We start from the raw sequence: 17,686 nt of genomic DNA, 5'->3' as shown, positions 1-17,686 counted from the left end.
CATGGTGCCTACAGTGAAACATGGTGGTGGCAGCGTCCTTATGTGGGGCTGCATGAGTGCTGCTGGTGTCGGAGAGCTGCATTTCATTGATGGCATCATGAATTCACAGATGTATCGCTCTATACTGAAAGAGAAGATGCTACCATCACTCCGTGCCCTTGATCGTCGTGCACTTTTCCAACATGACTAAACACACATCTAAGGCCACTGTTGGATTTCTGAAGAAGAACAGGGTGAAAGTGATTCAGTGGCCAAGTGTGTCTCCTGATCTGAACCCAATCGAACACCTATGGGGAATTCTGAAGAGACAAGTTGAACATCACTCTCCATCCAGCATCCAGTCACTAAAAGAGGTCACTGTTGAAGAATGGAAAAAGACTGATGTTGCAAAATGTCTCCAACTTGTTCATTCCATGCCTAGAAGACTTGGTGCTGTCATTAAAAATCATGGAGGCCATACAAAGTACTAGATGGAGTAGTTTTTGTTGTGGGGTGTACTCATTTTTGCACCACCCTAATTTGAATAAAACTGAAAAATGCGTAATCTAAGTTATATTATTAACCTTACTTTCACGTTATAAGTTAAACAGATGTTATATTAAACTATGTCTTGTCAACATTTTGGAAATTGTTTGTGTTCATTGAGATATTGTTTAAAATGTTACTTTTCAAAGCGGGTGTACTCATTTACACTGAGCACTGTAACCCTAGAGACTGATATAAAAGCACACTTACTGTAAAAATAAGAAATAAACACTTTTTCCCTTCAAACATCACTGAGTAGGTGCAGACTTCCATTACTTATTTTCCGAAATATCCTGTCACCTGTTATATGGCGAGCATTAGCAGTGATTTATAAATACGTAATGATCCTTTCAGTAATCCTGTCAGGCTTGCTCATGCTATCTAGGTGACTAGCTACAGCTGTGAAAGATTGTGAACGTTTATAAATACTTAAAGATCTTATTCATTATTCTGTCAGGACCTCAGAATGGATGGCTTTTGCAGTGAAGCGGAACATTTAAATCCTCTCAGAAACCTTGTCATGTTTGCAGTAGCTGCATTTGGGCTAACTGAAAAATTGCATAAATTAGATTAGATATATATTTTTACAGACCCATTCCTTCAGTGCTCACCTGGGCCTCTTTAATCTTTGACCAGTCAGGCTTCAGATAGTACATGATACCATTATAAGCCCCAGGAAGGGTCACGCCTCTCACCAGGAGAATGATCAGGACAACGTAGGGGAACATGGCAGTGAAATACACAACCTGCAACACACATAAGCAACAGTTATGGATATTATATACAGGGGATCTGCTGAATATTAGTCCTTTTTTGTTCAAATACATGGAACACATTTGAGAAGGTTTAACAAATCCACTCTGGGATCAGTGGGCCAGTTATTCATTTTTCCCTCTTGCAAAGCCAAAGGCAATCTTTGGCTTATGGTGATACATTACAGTTCAGAAATATACAGCATTATCTACAATTCTGTAGGTTAGAATATGCCAGCAACACAATTAATAAGCAGTTTTAATACCAGCTAGTAGATGTGGCAACCAAAAAGACCCCTTTAATGATTTTATTATTTAAAAAGTGACAAACCTGGAATTTTTTTGAACAGACATTAATGACTCTCTACAGTGGCATATTAGGGCCATTGTAGGTAAAAAATAAAAATAAAAATACATTTAAAAAGGCGGCACAGTGGTGTAGTGATTAGCGCTGTCGCCTCACAGCAAGAAGGTCCTGGGTTCGAGCCCCGGGGCCGGCGAGGGCCTTTCTGTGCGGAGTTTGCATGTTCTCCCCGTGTCCGCGTGGGTTTCCTCCGGGTGCTCCGGTTTCCCCCACAGTCCAAAGACATGCAGGTTAGGTTAACTGGTGACTCTAAATTGACCGTAGGTGTGAGTGTGAATGGTTGTCTGTGTCTATGTGTCAGCCCTGTGATGACCTGGCGACTTGTCCAGGGTGTACCCCGCCTTTCGCCCGTAGTCAGCTGGGATAGGCTCCAGCTTGCCTGCGACCCTGTAGAAGGATAAAGCGGCTAGAGATAATGAATGAATGAATAAATAAAAAAAAAAAAAGGGGCCTGGGGGAGGGGAGTATTATTCCGAGAAAAAACTCGGAGATAAAGTTGAAAATTTTACAAGGAAAAAACAAACAAACAAACAAACTCAGAAATGATCTCATGCTTCCTGGCTTTCTGGCTACAATGCATTGTGGGAAATGTTGGAACAAATCTCTTAGTGCTTTATTCTTTTATATTGCATGATCCAGAAGGAGTGACTGCATTTCCGATAACTCGTGGCTCAGCCGTTTCAACGGAACAGAAATTTGGGTAGATTAGAATAATCCACACAATAAAAGTAACAGGAAACTGCTCTCGCACAATAAAAATGTATTTAAGAAACAGCTAAGACAAAAAAAAAAAAGGACACGAATAAACAAAGCTGTGCACTTCCTTTAATTCTCGACGTAGTCTGTGGTGTGATGACATTGATCCAACCTTACAAAGTGAAGCAATGTGGTTCTCTGACCCCAAAAAAAGAACCCCCCCCACCACCACCACCAAAAAACAAAACAGCAACAACACAGCAACAACAACAAAAAATCCACGACTTTTTTTCTTGCAATTTGTGACTTTTTAATCTGGGAATTTCTGAGTTTTTGTGTTCGCAAATTTATGACTTTATATTCTCAGAGGACATCCGAGTTTTTCCAAAGTTAAGACTTTAATCTCAGAAATTGAGTTTTTCTCAGAATATTACCTCTGTATTTCTTTTTAACCTACAATGACCCTAATATGCTGTTGTGCAGCTCACGTCCCAGCTGTTGATTATGTAAGTAAGTTGAGAGAACATGTTCAGTCGACTCACCATCTTGCCAGAGCCTGCGTTCCCAATCAATCACTGATCCTTAGCATTTATCCCACCCCCATGATTCTTTTCTTCTTGTTCATTTCAGACTTTCTGGCAATATTTATTATACGCTCGCTTTATTAGGATCACCCATAAACCTGCGGTTTTATGCAGTTAGATAAGCAGTCAATCCCTTGACAGCAGCACAATGCATCAAATCATGCAGATACAAATAAAGAAATTCAGTTAATGTTCACTTCAAACATCAGAATGGGGAAAAATTGTGATCTCTTAGCCCTTTTCCACCAAAGCAGTTCCAGGGCTGGTTCGGGGCCAGTGCTTAGTTTGGAACCGGGTTTTCTGTTTCCACTGACAAAGAACTGGCTCTGGGCCAGAAAAACCGGTTCCAGGGTAGCACCAGCTCTTTGCTGGGCTAGAGGAAAGAACTGCTTACGTCAGCGGGGGGCGGAGTTGTTAAGACCAACAACAATAGCAAGACCGTGAGAGGGCACCATTTTTAAATAAGCGACGAGATATCATGGATGCAGTAAAGCAGCAGTCATCCATTATTGTTGTTGTTGCTTCTTCTTCTTCTTCTCCGTGTTGTTGTTGCTTCGATGTTCGCGCCAAGGTTTATGCAAACGCAGCGACGTAACTGACGTATACAGTGACGTAATGACGTGGCTCCCCTTAGCACCCCGAGCTATGGAAAAGCAAACTGGTTCTCAGCTGGTTCACAAGTTGAACGAGTTGTGAACCAGCACCAGCACTGGCCCCAAACTGGCCCTGGAACTGATTTGGTGGAAAAGGGATATCTGTGACTTTCACTGTGGCATCTGTTGGTGCCAGGTGGACCGGTTTGAGTATTTCAGAAACTGCTGATCTCCTGGGGTTTTCACACACAACAGTCTCTAGAGTTTACGCAGAATGGTGTGAAAAATAAAAAACGCTGAGTGAGCGACAGTTCTGTGAGTGGAAACAAATGCCTTGTTGATAAGAGAGGTCAGAGGAAAATAGCCAGATTGGTTTGAGCTGCCAGGAAGGATGTACTAACTCATATAAATCAATTTTTCCAATTGTGGTGAGCAGAAAAAGCATCTCAGCATGCAACAGTAGAAGATCACATTGGGTTCCACTCCTGCCAGCCAAGAACAGGAGTCTTAGGATCAAGAACAAGTTCCTATTAAAGTGGCCGGTGAGTGTATATACTACATTTATGATATATTGCATAATAAAAGTGAGTAATTTCATTATTATTATTATTATTTTTTTTATCTGTAACCATTTCCTTCATGTCTATTTCCCTACCACTCACTATACCCGCTTTATTTTGTAAATACATAAATAGCTGTTTGACTCCATTTTGTAAAGAGTTAGTTTGTGGTTCAATGACTAAGGAACTCTTCTTTCTTTAAGAAACAAGTTATCATTTATGCTATTCCAAACTAAAGTGTCTTTAGAAAATCTCCCTGCTTCATGTAGGATGTTTTGATGTGCAAATTAGTTTATGACAAAATCTGTTGATTTCCAGGGACTTTCTGAGCATGCATTCACCCTGAAAAGATTTGGCAATAATACTGATATGATTCCCTTTGGCTATGAAGCATCCATGATCGTTCTACATTTCATGTAATGACTGGGTGAGTCACACATAGCGAGGACATAATACATTTGAGACAAAGTATACCGTAAAGGAGGTGCTTGGTATTCATTCAATACAATGCATCAGACAAAGTTCTGAATGATGTTTCCTTTTTTCTTCTTCCACTCATATGTTCTGCTGTGGTGGCTTTGTTTACGAGCTCACCCGGCAACAGCCCCCTCACGCACTCCAGCTCTCGCTCCAAATACACACCTCGGTATGCAGTGTCACATGTCCATGGGGAAATGATTCACACACCCTGTGTCTGTCCTTGGACATGGAAAGCTCAGGCTGGGTTGAATATTTCTCAGTGGCTCTCAGGAATGATGAACTTAGCTTATAATGTGGCTAGTGTAGCACAATGTCGCCCAGAGACAGGGCCGCTATTCAGGACGGACACTTCACACACTGAACCCACCAGGTCCCCAGTCACCTCCTGTGAATAAGTTCCTGTGTAATATATTGGCCCTGTGTTCTTGCTTTTTCATGTGATCATAGTACAGAGACTTTGAGGCTTTGAACCGTGCTGCCTTCTAATGAATCCTGACACTCGTTGTAGAGGTGGAACAATGACTCAACAAAGATGTGATTATGTGTCTCTTCTATGAGAGACAGAACTTCAATAAGTCTCTCTGGAGCAAAAAATCAAATAACAACTAAGTAGAAATTACAGCAGTTGTATTTATCAGTAGGTGAAAACGATGTCTTTCATAAGCAAGGAAAAGAAGGCTTCACTGTTTCAGATTCGTTTTTAGTTACCCACCCACAACGGTCACTGATATAGCCTGATCTTGAACTAAGCCTTACACACATTATATTACAGAAGCTCCAATGCACAGTCCGGCTGAATCCTAATTTTCATTTGGGTTGCTCTATGTCTAATCCCTTACTGCATCTAAATACGGTAGGTTTGGACTGAATGTGGGAAACTTTCATTCATGGCCTTGTCCTATTGTGTTACTGGATTCCTTGGAATCATTACTGCATTATAACTCTTACTCACTACAGTACCACAGGCCACAACACTGGGGTTCGAGTTAATGAAATAAACCCCCACAAAAGCTAAATAATGCTTCTTACATACACAATATTGGCAAAAGTTTGTGGACACCTGCCCATCACACCCATTCCCATTCCAGATTTAGTCCCCCTTTACTGTTATAATAACCTCCACTCTTCTGGGAAGGCTTTCTACTCGAGTTTGGAGTGTGGCTCTGGGGATTTGTGTTCATTCAGCCACCAGAGCATTAATGAGGTCAGGCCTTGACGTCGGGAAAGGAAGCCTGGTGCACAGTCAGTGTATCAATTCATCCCAAAGGTGTTCAGGTGTTCACTAAACTTGGCAAACCATGTCGCGCTTGGACCTCACTTTGTGCACGTCATGCTGGAACAGGTTCGGGCCTCTTAGTTCCAGTGAAATGAAATTACAGTGTGCTTAAAACTTTGTGGCAACAGTTTGATGAAGAACCACATATAGATGTGATGGTCAGGTGTCCACATACTTTTGGCCTTATAGTATACTTTGAGGGTGGCAAGAACTAAAAATATTCCTCAGCACTTTGTAAATAAACTCTACTTTCTATCCCACCTGATCCGTGAGATGTAGGCTAATCTGGTGCTTTGTTTCAGGGCCTCGTTTTATTTAATCAGATTCTGGAAAAAGCCAATTAGCTCACTGGGACACGAGCTTATGGCATGGGAATGCAGGCCCAGGGAGCTTTGTGAGCTCAAACTACTTCTTTTAAAATGACAAATAGGAGAAATCGGCGGCTGGCAGCTATTTTAGAGGGATTTTAAATGGCAATTTCCATTCCTTAACTGGAAATATTTGATTGTCTGTTTCTTTGTTGAGGCTGGTTTTAAGCTGATGGTATGTGAAACATAAGCAAGTGGTTGTAAAATGCGTGGGGGATGGAGGGTGGCTGTGTGAGACACCAGAAATAAACTCCACTCATTCTGATGGTGAGGATTCATGTGATCTCACCCACCCCCTACACTCCTCTCTTAGGAAGAGAAAGATGCTGGCTTGTGGCCGTGCACACGAGAGCCTAGTCACGTCCCACTGCAGAAAATCTTCCTCTAACCGACCAATCACGCTGCAGCTTTCAGACAGGATGCCCCGATATGAACAAAACCACTTCCCCTTTGGCAGATGACGTTGCCATAACGACTTCTCTCCCTCACTAGGGCTCTGATGTGGAGAACCAGCAGTGGGAGGGACTATGCAAATAATGGCTAGAGGAGAAAGTCACATTGAGATCTGGTTTGATGACGCAACCAGGATGTGTGCAAACGGCTATATGATTTATTAATGTGTTTATTCGATGCATTATTAAAAATGTAAATGTTGTGGAGTGTGAAATGTTTGATCACTATTACTGTACGCATTTCTGTTGAAGGATTTTCATATCATACATTCAGAATCGTGTGAGATGCAGATCTGTGTTTGCAGCACAACACAAATAGACAAAGAAAAGAAAGCAAGAGAGACAGAGAGAGAGAGAATGAGGGAGCAGGATACAGTGAGTGCTGGTTTTAATCAGCTTGTCACTGTCTCCACGTGATTGCTCGGCTTTTACCTGGAGTCATAACTGCAGCAGGGGTCAGTGGCCTCGCCAAGCTGCCTGTGTGCGCGTGTGTGTGTGTGTGTGTGTGTGTGTGAGAGAGAGAGAGGGAGACAGACTTTACAAGGGCCTGTACCTTTCCTGTCGACTTTACTCCCTTCCATACGCAGAAGTAAACCAACACCCAGACAGCCATCAGACACAGAACCATCTCCCAGTTAATCTGGCCTATATCGTCCAGGCCTTTGGAGATACGCAGCACCTTATTCCTGCAGAATGAGGGACAGAGAACACTGCCTGAAACAATGCAAAACTCATACACTCACACATCCTAACTAAAAAGTTAACAAATGTCCACACATCCTGTTTTTTGGAAAACAGAAGCTGTAAATCAGCTTTTTTAATTCAATTTTTAAACCATATTTTCCTAATGCTTCCCTATAATACGACAGCTACACCGTCAGACACAAAAGGGTGCTGTATGTTTTCCTGTTGCTCTGGCGATAACATTATTTTTGTACCTTTAATATGTATCTTTGACCTAGAAATTAAAGGTCAGTAGTCAGCGCTTTAAAAGTACTGTACTGTGTCCACCTTTCTAATTAGAAGATACATACAACACATACAGAATGTGTACATTTGATAGTAGATGAGGAATAATAGCCTTTTTTCTGACTATGAGAGCTAACACATGCTTCCTCTGAGACACACCAAGCTACTGCAACGTCTCCAAGTTTAGCACATGCTGCATCACAGAGTGTAAAATTCAATATAAATTTTATTTGTATAGTGCTTTCGACAGCTGAGAATGTCAGAAAGCAGCTGTAGAGAAATCAGGATGTAGATTTAAATTTAGATCTTTTAATGAGTAAGCCAGAGGTGACAGTTGGTGAGGAAAAACTCTGATGCATCGCAATATTTATGTTCATAAGCAGGGAGCCAGTAAAGGAAATGGCCAACATCTCTATAGAAGAATATCTGTAAAATTTACCTAATTCACCAAAAGAGCGATAGGGGTAGAACATTCAGATTTTAAAACATTCAGAGTTTTAAATGTTTAGATTTTGGTCCAGGTTATGAAAGTGCTGATGATCCCAGTATTGTGATGTTAAACTTACACAAAAGCTCAAGTAAAAACATTTTTATGTCTTTGTTTTTCCCACCTCAGGAACAAGGCATAAAATAGTTTTGGTTCAGTGAAATTACCTGGTCATTAGAGTTCTTTATTACATACTTAATTTGAATACTTGATTCTGATTGGTCAATTATGGCATTATATAGAAATAACAGACTGTTGTGAAAGAAACAGTCAAAAGTTTGAACACCTTGACTCATTCATAGGTTTTTCTGTATTTTGACTATTTTCTACATTGTAGAACAATACTGAAGACATCAAAACTATGAAATAACATCTGGAACACACACATACATACATATATATATATATATATATATATATATAAAATCTCATTATCTGTAGCCGCTTTATCCTGTTCTACAGGGTCGCAGGCAAGCTGGAGCCTATCCCAGCTGACTACGGGCGAAAGGCGGGGTACACCCTGGACAAGTCATATAAAATATATAATTTTAGATTCTTTAACGTATCCAGCGTTTACCTTGATGACGCTTTGCACACTATTTGCATTATCTTAACCAGTTTCACGAGGTAGTCACCTGGAATGCTTTTCAATTAACAGCTGTGCCTCGTCAAAAGTTGATTAGTGGACGAGTTTCTTGTCTTCTTAATGCGTTTGAGATCAAACAGTAAATGGTAGATAATAAACATACAGTAAATAGCCCTATTCAACACCACAACTGTAGTAATCCATATTATATCAAGAACTGCTCAACTAAGGCCAAGTTTACATTAGACCGTATCTGTCTCGTTTTCTTCGCGGATGCACTGTCCGTTTACATTAAAACGCCTGGAAACGCCGGGAAACGGGAATTCGCCAGGGTCCACGTATTCAATCCAGATCGTGTCTGGTCCGGTGCTGTGTAAACATTGAGAATATGCGGATACGCTGTGCTGAGCTCTAGCTGGCGTCGTCATTGGACAACGTCACTGTGACATCCACCTTCCTGATTCGCTGGCGTTGGTCATGTGACGCGACTGCTGAAAAACGGCGCGGACTTCCACCTTGTATCACCTTTCATTAAAGAGTATAAAAGTATGAAAATACTGCAAATACTGATGCAAATACTGCCCATTGTGTAGTTATGATTGTCTTTAGGCTTGCCATCTTTCCACTTGCAAGTGGTAAGTGACGCGCATGCCCGACATGCACTGAGATCACACACACAGCGGCTCAGTCCCGAATCACTGCTCGTGCGCTTCACTCGCGCGCTCTGTGAGCTGCGCAGGGCCGGAGTGTGCACCCTCCAGAGGGCACTCGCTGTTCAGGGCGGAGTGATTTGGAGCGCAGGATGCCTGCGGAGCCGAGCGTATCTGTGTATTGGCGTTGCTGTGTGCACACTAATCGTTTTAAAAACGTTAATCTGATGATCCGCTGATACGGTCTAATGTAAACCCCACCTAAGTAAAGAAAACCAACAACATCCATCATTACTTTAAGGCATTAAGTGACTTTTTTGACTGGTACTGTATGGATCATGTCATTAGCAAAAGCAATCAATCATTTTTCAATCAATATTTTATGTAAGATTATTGATTTCTTTCATTATAATACATAGGGCCAAATTACTCAATTCTGACTGGTCAATCAAGGAGGGCTTTTTCCCTTAACACGGGGCCGTATTTCTGAAATGCTATTGGCTAGTTCGTTGCTTGGTTACGGTTACAAAACCTAGCAAATTTTGTCAACAAGATGGCTGACTCTTCTGACTCAGCAATGTCGCGTTTCGCTATATTTGATGAAGAAATGATAAGCCAATTGAAAACTGCAAGCGAAAATGAAAATACCAAAAAAAAGGATGAATTTTTGGCTTTCCGTGTTTAAGAAATGGGCCGCAGAAAGACAAATAAATGACTCTCTAGTGGTATATGAATGCTGTGAGTTAGACAAGGTGCTATCGCAATTTTTTCGTGTCATGATGAAAGACGCTTTAGAAACTGATTCAAACGTGCAAGACAGTCTTGCGCCCTGATTGGTTCAGAAAACGTGAATGACAAATGTTGTGAACTTGAATGGCTTTGGAAGTATGAATTTGGCCCTATATATTATAAACAAGTAATCGTATGGTTCCTCGTAAAATTAGGGATCAATTTCACTCGTGATTTCAAAGTTTTGAAATTGCCCTCGTTGCGAATTTTCAAAACTTCGAAATCACTTGTGAAATTAATCCTTAATATTTTACTCGGCCTCATACAATTACCTATAGACCCATTTTCACGTGACGTCACGACAAACGCGGCCGCCATTTTGGACATGTACTACCAGTAGTTTACCACAGCCAACATTGAGGAACGGCAGCAAAGAAAGTTTTTACTTTCAGCAAGACTTCCATCATGCCACTATATTGTTGTGCACCTGGATGTAGTAACCATCAACAAACAAGGCAAGGTTTATCATTTTATCAGATCCCGACGGAGAAGATGGATAGTGGCCATTAACAGGAAAGATTGGCAGCCCTCGGCATACCAACGCTTGTGTAGTGACCACTTTGTTGGAGGTAAGACGAATAAAATTAGCCAGAAAAGGCATTACATTGCTGTTAACATTCTGTGGCGGCGAGTGTGTAACCAAATAGGTTAAAATAACCCATTGTAACCTCTTTGTTCTTCTGTAGTAGCTATTGTTGACTAGCTAATGTCAACAAGTAGCTAGTATGTTACTGTAGCAATGTTTACGTTCAGTCATTTGGATGACTGTTAAAACCTTTCAGTCTCAAGTTTTTCCTTTACTGTATTTACTAGTTTACTGTAATTATGATCCGGCAGCTATTTACACCGGATCCAGTATAAATAGCTGCCGGAGCCAACGTCCGAAGTTCCGGAGTGCGCTCCGGCTTGCTCCCCCTCAAATTAAGCAGCGCGCTCCGGCTTGCTCCCGGAGTGCTCCGGCCGAGGTTCCCCTCAAATTAAGCAGCGCGCGCCGGCTTGCTCCCGGAGTGCTCCGGCCGAGGTTCCCCTCAAATTAAGCAGCGCGCTCCGGCTTGCTCCCGGAGTGCTCCGGCCGAGGTTCCCCTCAAATTAAGCAGCGCGCTCCGGCTTGCTCCCGGAGTGCTCTGGCCGAGGTTCCCCTCAAATTAAGCAGCGCGCGCCGGCTTGCTCCCGGAGTGCTCTGGCCGAGGTTCCGGAGCACACTCCGGCCGAGGTTCCCCTCAAATTAAGCAGCGCGCTCCGGCTTGCTCTGGAGCAAGCCGGAGCGCGCTGCTTAATTTGAGGGGGAGCAAGCCGGAGCGCGCTCCGTAACCTCGGCCGGAGCACTCCTGGAGCAAGCCGGAGCGCGCTCCGTAACCTCGGACGTTGGCGTGTATGTGTATGGCGATGGGTTTTTAACGACATAGGTATACAGATCATGTGGGCCGAAGTCAGGTAAAGACGAGGGCTTCGTGCACTTCCGTACGTCAGTGAACAATCCTGGTGGAAGCAGGTAAACGTCGTTCTCTAAGCCTGCTAACCTCAATTTTTGCAAATACCTCTCCCTCTGCTCGCCCTGTAAATGCCCTACGTCGCTGGATAGTGAAGGTGTTTTCTGCATCTCGCTCCTTTTTCTTTTATGTTTTTCGTTTGTCGCCTTCCTCGCATTCAAACTGATTCGAGCCGAAGTCCACTACATGTCCAAAATGGCGGTCGCGTTTACGAAGGTCACGTGACTGAAAAGGGTCTATACTAAGCAGCTGTGTACTAAGCGTAATGTGTAATAAGTGTAATGACTTGAGGTTTTAAGTATAAGGGATAATGTACAGCAAGTCAGTCATTATTGCGAAATAAACCCCTTTAGGTTGATTCAAGACGTGCATCAAGTCCCGCATCACCCTATCAGGGTCTATTTCATGATAATGACTGGCTCGCTGTACATTATCCCTTATACTTTATGTTTTAAGTCAACTCGTGTTTCTATATCCAGTTAATTTGAACCCACAGTACTGCATATGTTAGCTTTCTAATCAATCTAAATACATTTTACAGGAAAAGGAAGTAGTTGTGATTATTCATTTGATTTACCCTTACTTCATTTGGTTGTGGAATTTCTACTTATCATCACAGCATAAACAAGCGGAGGCAGTCGTTTTCTTTAAAGCAACTCGCTGGGTGGCATCCATCCAGAAGACACAGAAGTGTTATTACTGTACACTGCTGCTCTTGCTATTTGTTTATTCTATTTGAAAAACATTTTCACACATTTGCCAGGAAACTTGAGTGATTTTAGAAACTCGTGCTCAGTTCAGTGACTCTTCCTTTGCTATTTAAAAAAGCCAAACACTTGCACCTTTAAAAACAATCTCTGCTTGGTGCTAACATGCCCAGAGATCAACGTTGCGTCTGAAATACACCGATTCTCATCAACATCACAAAGCCTGGTCTCTGGAGAGGTTTTACTTGGTACCTTTTTTGAACGGGAAACTGATGTCAAGTTATTTATAACCACGCTTTCTGTTATCACCCAGATGAAGATGGGTTCCCTTGTGAGTCTGGTTCCTCTCAAGGTTTCTTCCTCATGGCGTTTGAGGGAGTTATTCCTTGCCACCGTCGCCTCAGGCTTGCTCATTAGGGATAAACACATTTATCAGGGATAAAATTAGCTCATGTTTAAAGTCTTTATTTTTCTGTAAAGCTGCTTTGCGACAATGTCTGTTGTTAAAAGCTCTATACAAATAAACTCTACATGGGAGTTTTAGGGCTCTAGATTTAACATTTTTTTTAAATAAAAGCATAGCTTTCTAAAGGGGGCGGCACGGTGGTGTAGTGGTTAGCGCTGTCGCCTCACAGCAAGAAGGTCCTGGGTTCGAGCCCCGGGGCCGGCGAGGGCCTTTCTGTGTGGAGTTTGCATGTTCTCCCCATGTCTGCGTGGGTTTCCTCCGGGTGCTCCGGTTTCCCCCACAGTCCAAAGACATGCAGGTTAGGTTAACTGGTGACTCTAAATTGACCGTAGGTGTGAATGTGAGTGTGAATGGTTGTCTGTGTCTATGTGTCAGCCCTGTGATGACCTGGCGACTTGTCCAGGGTGTGCCCCGCCTTTCGCCCGTGGTCAGCTGGGATAGGCTCCAGCTTGCCTGCGACCCTGTAGAAGGATAAAGCGGCTAGAGATAATGAGATGAGATGAATGAGCTTTCTAAAGGAAATCTACTCTAAATCCTAACTGATAACTTTACTGAAAACTCGATTGTCATGTTCTACGTAAAGGATTAGCTCAGAAGGACAAACAACAGCAACTTAAAAAAAAAAAAAAAGGTTGAAGGTTCGAGATTTAACCACTTTTTAAAGTGTAACTTCGTAAAAGGGACTTACTCAGAACCCTCTCTGACAGGAACACTTTCTGTTGTAGAGTTCTACATAGAACCTTTACATGTTCCCCAAAGGTTTAAAACTGTAACCTTTAAGTAGTAGCTTCTTAAAGGGGACATCTGGGGAACCTTGTCTCACATAGTAGAACATCTACAGATGTCCTCAGAAGGACAAACCAAAGATCCCTGAAGGGTTTTAATTTTAATATTTTTTTTTTTTTACCCCCGAAAGTGTAACTAATTAAAAGGGACATACCTAGCATGCTGTCTGATAGGGAAACCTGGTTCTATGTAGAAATGTTAAGAGGTCATGCAGAGGGACAAACCAAAACACACAAGCACTCTTTCACGTGTATATTAGGTTTCAGTTATGTAAGCAGAAGAGAGTTTGTTTTCTGTGAAACTAGAGATGTTGAGCTAACAACCAAGTGGAACATCTCCATCACCAATCTGCTGTGTAAAACCTAAGGTTTATTTTCTAGGGCCTAGCAGCATCATTACACTGAATCACATTAAAAATCTCCATTGACCGATTACAAAGAAGCACTGAGATAAAATGCAAATTGCAAGAAATAAACTTACTCCCAAAATTCAATGATAGGAGACGTGGCGTTCTCTAACTCCTCACAGGTCTTGTTCATGAAGGTGTAGTTGCTGATGGTTCCGTTCTTGCAGGCGTCGTGGCGGAAGGTCTCGATGCAGTTCTCTGTGTTCCAGTAGTTGGTGCAGGTGGACCAGGGCAGTGTCTTAGTGAAGGACTGGAGGAGGTAATAGAAACTCCATGCCAAGACCATGATGTAGTAGGTGTTGCAGAAGAACACTATAACCGTCGAAGCATAGCCGAGTCCTGAGACACACAGTATAAAAGTGGAACAGGGAGAAATTTTACTTTCAGGTTTTTACAAACTGCATGCGTCTCAACAAATATAATACGGCCACATTGATTCAAAACAGCAGTCAGAACTGAACTCACATTCATTTCTGCATTGATAAAGATAGAAACAGCAAAATATATTACATCATGATTCTAGATATTTTCACAATACACAATATGTATTCTGATATTTAGCTTTGAAGTGCTAACAAAGTGCAAGAAGCAGAAATTAAGCACTTGAATAGGTTTTAATGTCCAGTCAGCTACAGGTCTGTTGTCGTGATGTTGTAACCGTTTTTCCCAGTGAGGATGGGGTGGCCTGTGTTCTTCGTTCTAGTTAATGAGACATAGCCTGTGTTTTTAGTCCTAATGAAGGAGGCGTGGCCTGTGTTTTTAGTACTAATGAAGGAGGCATGGCCTGTGTTCTTCGTCCTAGTTAATGAGATGTGACCTGGGTTTTTAGTACGAATGAAAGAGGCATGACCTGGGTTTTTAGCCCTTAGGAGGTGTGGCCTATGTTTTTAATACTAATGAAGGAAGTGTGGCCTGTGTTTTTAGTACTAATGCATGAGGCATGGTCTGGGATGTTAGTGCTAATGAAAGTTTTTGATTTGGGGAGACCAATCTTAAACACATTTTATCATGGAATTGTGGCAAGTGTTTTATTTTATGCTGTTGTATGCTGGGGAGGAAACATGACACTGGAGGACAGGAACAAATTAAATAAGCTTATTAAGAAAGCAGGGTCCATCACAGGCATATGTTTGAGTACAGTTGAGCAAATTCTAGAGGAGCGGGTGATGAGGAAGGTGAACAGTGTCATGTTGAAAGATGATCACCCACTGTACAGCCTATTTGTGAGGAGTGGAAGGAGTCAAAGGCTCCTTCTACCCAATTGCTCCACTGAACGGTTTAGGAGGTCTTTTATTCCTGCAGCGATAAGACTTCTTAACAAAAACTGCTAAGTACTTTTAATCTTGTAAGTATTCAACTGCGCTTTTAATGGCAGTTTTAGAAAATTGCTGTGATTCTTTGGGAGTTTTATGATGAACTGTTTTTATTTTTTATATCTTTATTTATATTTTTCCTTCTATTTATGATGTGGTTGTACTGTCTTACTGTTATGTGTTGTATGTATGGTCAGGTGGCGTTCAATTTCCCCCTTGGGGATTAATAAAGTTCCTCAATCAATCAATCAATCAATCAATCAATCAATCAATCAATCAATCAATCAATCAAAGAGGCATGGCCTGGGTTTTTGATCCTAAGGAGGTGTGGCCTATGTTTTTAATACTAATGAAAGAGGCATGGCTTGTGTGTTTTTAGTACTAATGAATGAGCCGTGGCCTGTGATTTTATTATTAATGAAAGAGGCATGACCTGTGTTTTTAGTACTAGTAAAGGAGGCATGGCCTGTGTTTTTAGTATAAATGAAAGAGGCTTGGCTTGCATGTTTAATACCAGCGATGGGAATAACGGCGTTAGAAATAAACGGCGTTACTAACGGCGTTACTTTTTTCAGTAACGAGTAATCTAACTAATTACTTTTTACATCGTTATAACGCCGTTCCTGTTACTTACAATAAAATACTATGCGTTACTTTATTAAAGCTGTTTTAATCTGGCACGCTGCTCGTTCAGCCTTTCTTTACTCTGCTTTAGTGTGGGGCGGGGAGACGCAAGACAACGGCACAGTAAGCCAATCAGAGTAGATTTGGACAACATACATAGGTAGGCCACGCCTACTGCACTACTGCGCACTCTTTCAATCAGAAGACAGCGATGGCGAGCGGTCAGCCCAACACTGCGCTTTCAAACTGGAAATACAGCCATTACTTTTCATTACTTGAAATAAAAGGCAAAAATGTGTACGTGCAATGCACATTATGTCGAGGAACAAAGCGTTTGTCCTCGTCAGTGGCCAGTAATTAGTAACAATTTTAATAACTACAAAAATATATTAAATTTGATAGATGTCTTCTCACATTGTCCCACAAAAATATTAATATAGTGTAGATAATGTTACTGATTGGTTCTGTTAAGTGTCCATTTCAGTCATTAAACACATTTAACATTCACTTTTATTATGATTACACTAACTGAATTTTATTTATTTATTTATTTATTTTTTGGGGGGGGAACAAAATGTAACGGAATAATTACTTTCCCTGGTAATTAGTTACTTTAATGACAAAGTAACTCCGTTACTAACTCAGTTACTTTTTGGGAAAAGTAACTAGTAACTATAACTAATTACTTTTTGAAAGTAACGTGCCCAACACTGTTTAATACGAATCACAGAGGCGTGGCCTGTGTTTTTACTCTTAATGAAGGAAGTGTTCCCTGTTTTTTAAGAGCTGATGAAGGAGGCCTTTCCTTTCATTTTTCCAATTCAAAAGGACGTCATTACTATCACACAGCTCTTTTGGTCCTGAATAATTAAGCAAGAGGTGACAGTGACATAGAAAAACAAACATATGAAGAAGAAAAAAAACCAAAACAAAACAGAAGAAACCTAGACATAAAAGGGCAACCTGATCTCTGGTAGACATACATAAGTAAAATGCATAACTTCGAATTTCTTTACATCATCTTGCTTTCAAGCACTGGCCATTTTTAACCACTTAAATTCCCAGTTTATTATTCATTCAGTCACATCTTGTGTATTATTCATAAATGAGTCTGAATTATTCAGTGAGTGCAGTGAAATTAACAGGATGTGTGTAATTGAAGTACAGTTGTACTGCACGTTTAAACCCTGGTAGTTTAAAGAGTTAAAATTTCTCTTTCATACATTGGATCACTCGCTGAATAGTAAAACACCTCTATATTGTATTGCATCTGTCATAAACTGGATAACTGTTCAGATCGAACTGGACCTCGAACCATCTCAGGAGGCAACATCTAGTTCTGCAAGCTAAGATGGAAGTCATACCTTGAAAGAGAGGAGCGATGTTCCACACAGCGATGCTTCCAGCCTTCATAAACTGGCCCAGAGAAATTTCCAGAAAGAAGATAGGAATTCCACCAAAGAATATGAACAACACATAGGGGATGAGAAAGACTCCTGTGCAGGAAACAGAGAGGGGGAAAAAGAGAAATAGAAAGATTTGGTTGTCGATTATTTTCCTGCAACAGCATGCACCCAAATGATTTAATCCTTAAATAAAAATATGGTTTATACAATTCACTTGTATAACATGATTTATACACTTCCATTTTTAATAACTGCATGTAAGCATGTAATGATATATCATGGGACGATAAATTGAGATACAAATTTATAACTATTCGAATCGATGTAATAAAAAATGAATTGTGATTATTATCATCA

General features: G+C 41.2%; 1 protein-coding gene across 1 annotated transcript in view; it reads right to left on the bottom strand.

Moving 5' to 3' along the window:
* Positions 1-17,686, bottom strand: part of LOC132893358 (sodium- and chloride-dependent creatine transporter 1-like) — a 99,880-nt gene that overhangs the window by 39,911 nt on the left and 42,283 nt on the right. Inside the window, exons 2-5 of the mRNA XM_060932408.1 lie at positions 17,288-17,419; positions 14,061-14,325; positions 7,204-7,336; positions 1,137-1,271 (exon numbers count right to left, since the gene is read on the bottom strand). Of these exons, the coding sequence (XP_060788391.1) occupies positions 1,137-1,271; positions 7,204-7,336; positions 14,061-14,325; positions 17,288-17,419 (665 nt within the window). The remainder of the gene's footprint in view (positions 1-1,136; positions 1,272-7,203; positions 7,337-14,060; positions 14,326-17,287; positions 17,420-17,686) is intronic.

This window comes from Neoarius graeffei, chromosome 10, assembly GCF_027579695.1.
Source record: "Neoarius graeffei isolate fNeoGra1 chromosome 10, fNeoGra1.pri, whole genome shotgun sequence".
NCBI classification, from domain to species: domain Eukaryota; kingdom Metazoa; phylum Chordata; class Actinopteri; order Siluriformes; family Ariidae; genus Neoarius; species Neoarius graeffei.
The sequence above is the reverse complement of the archived record's forward strand: the minus strand, read 5'-3'. Positions and strand labels throughout refer to the sequence as shown.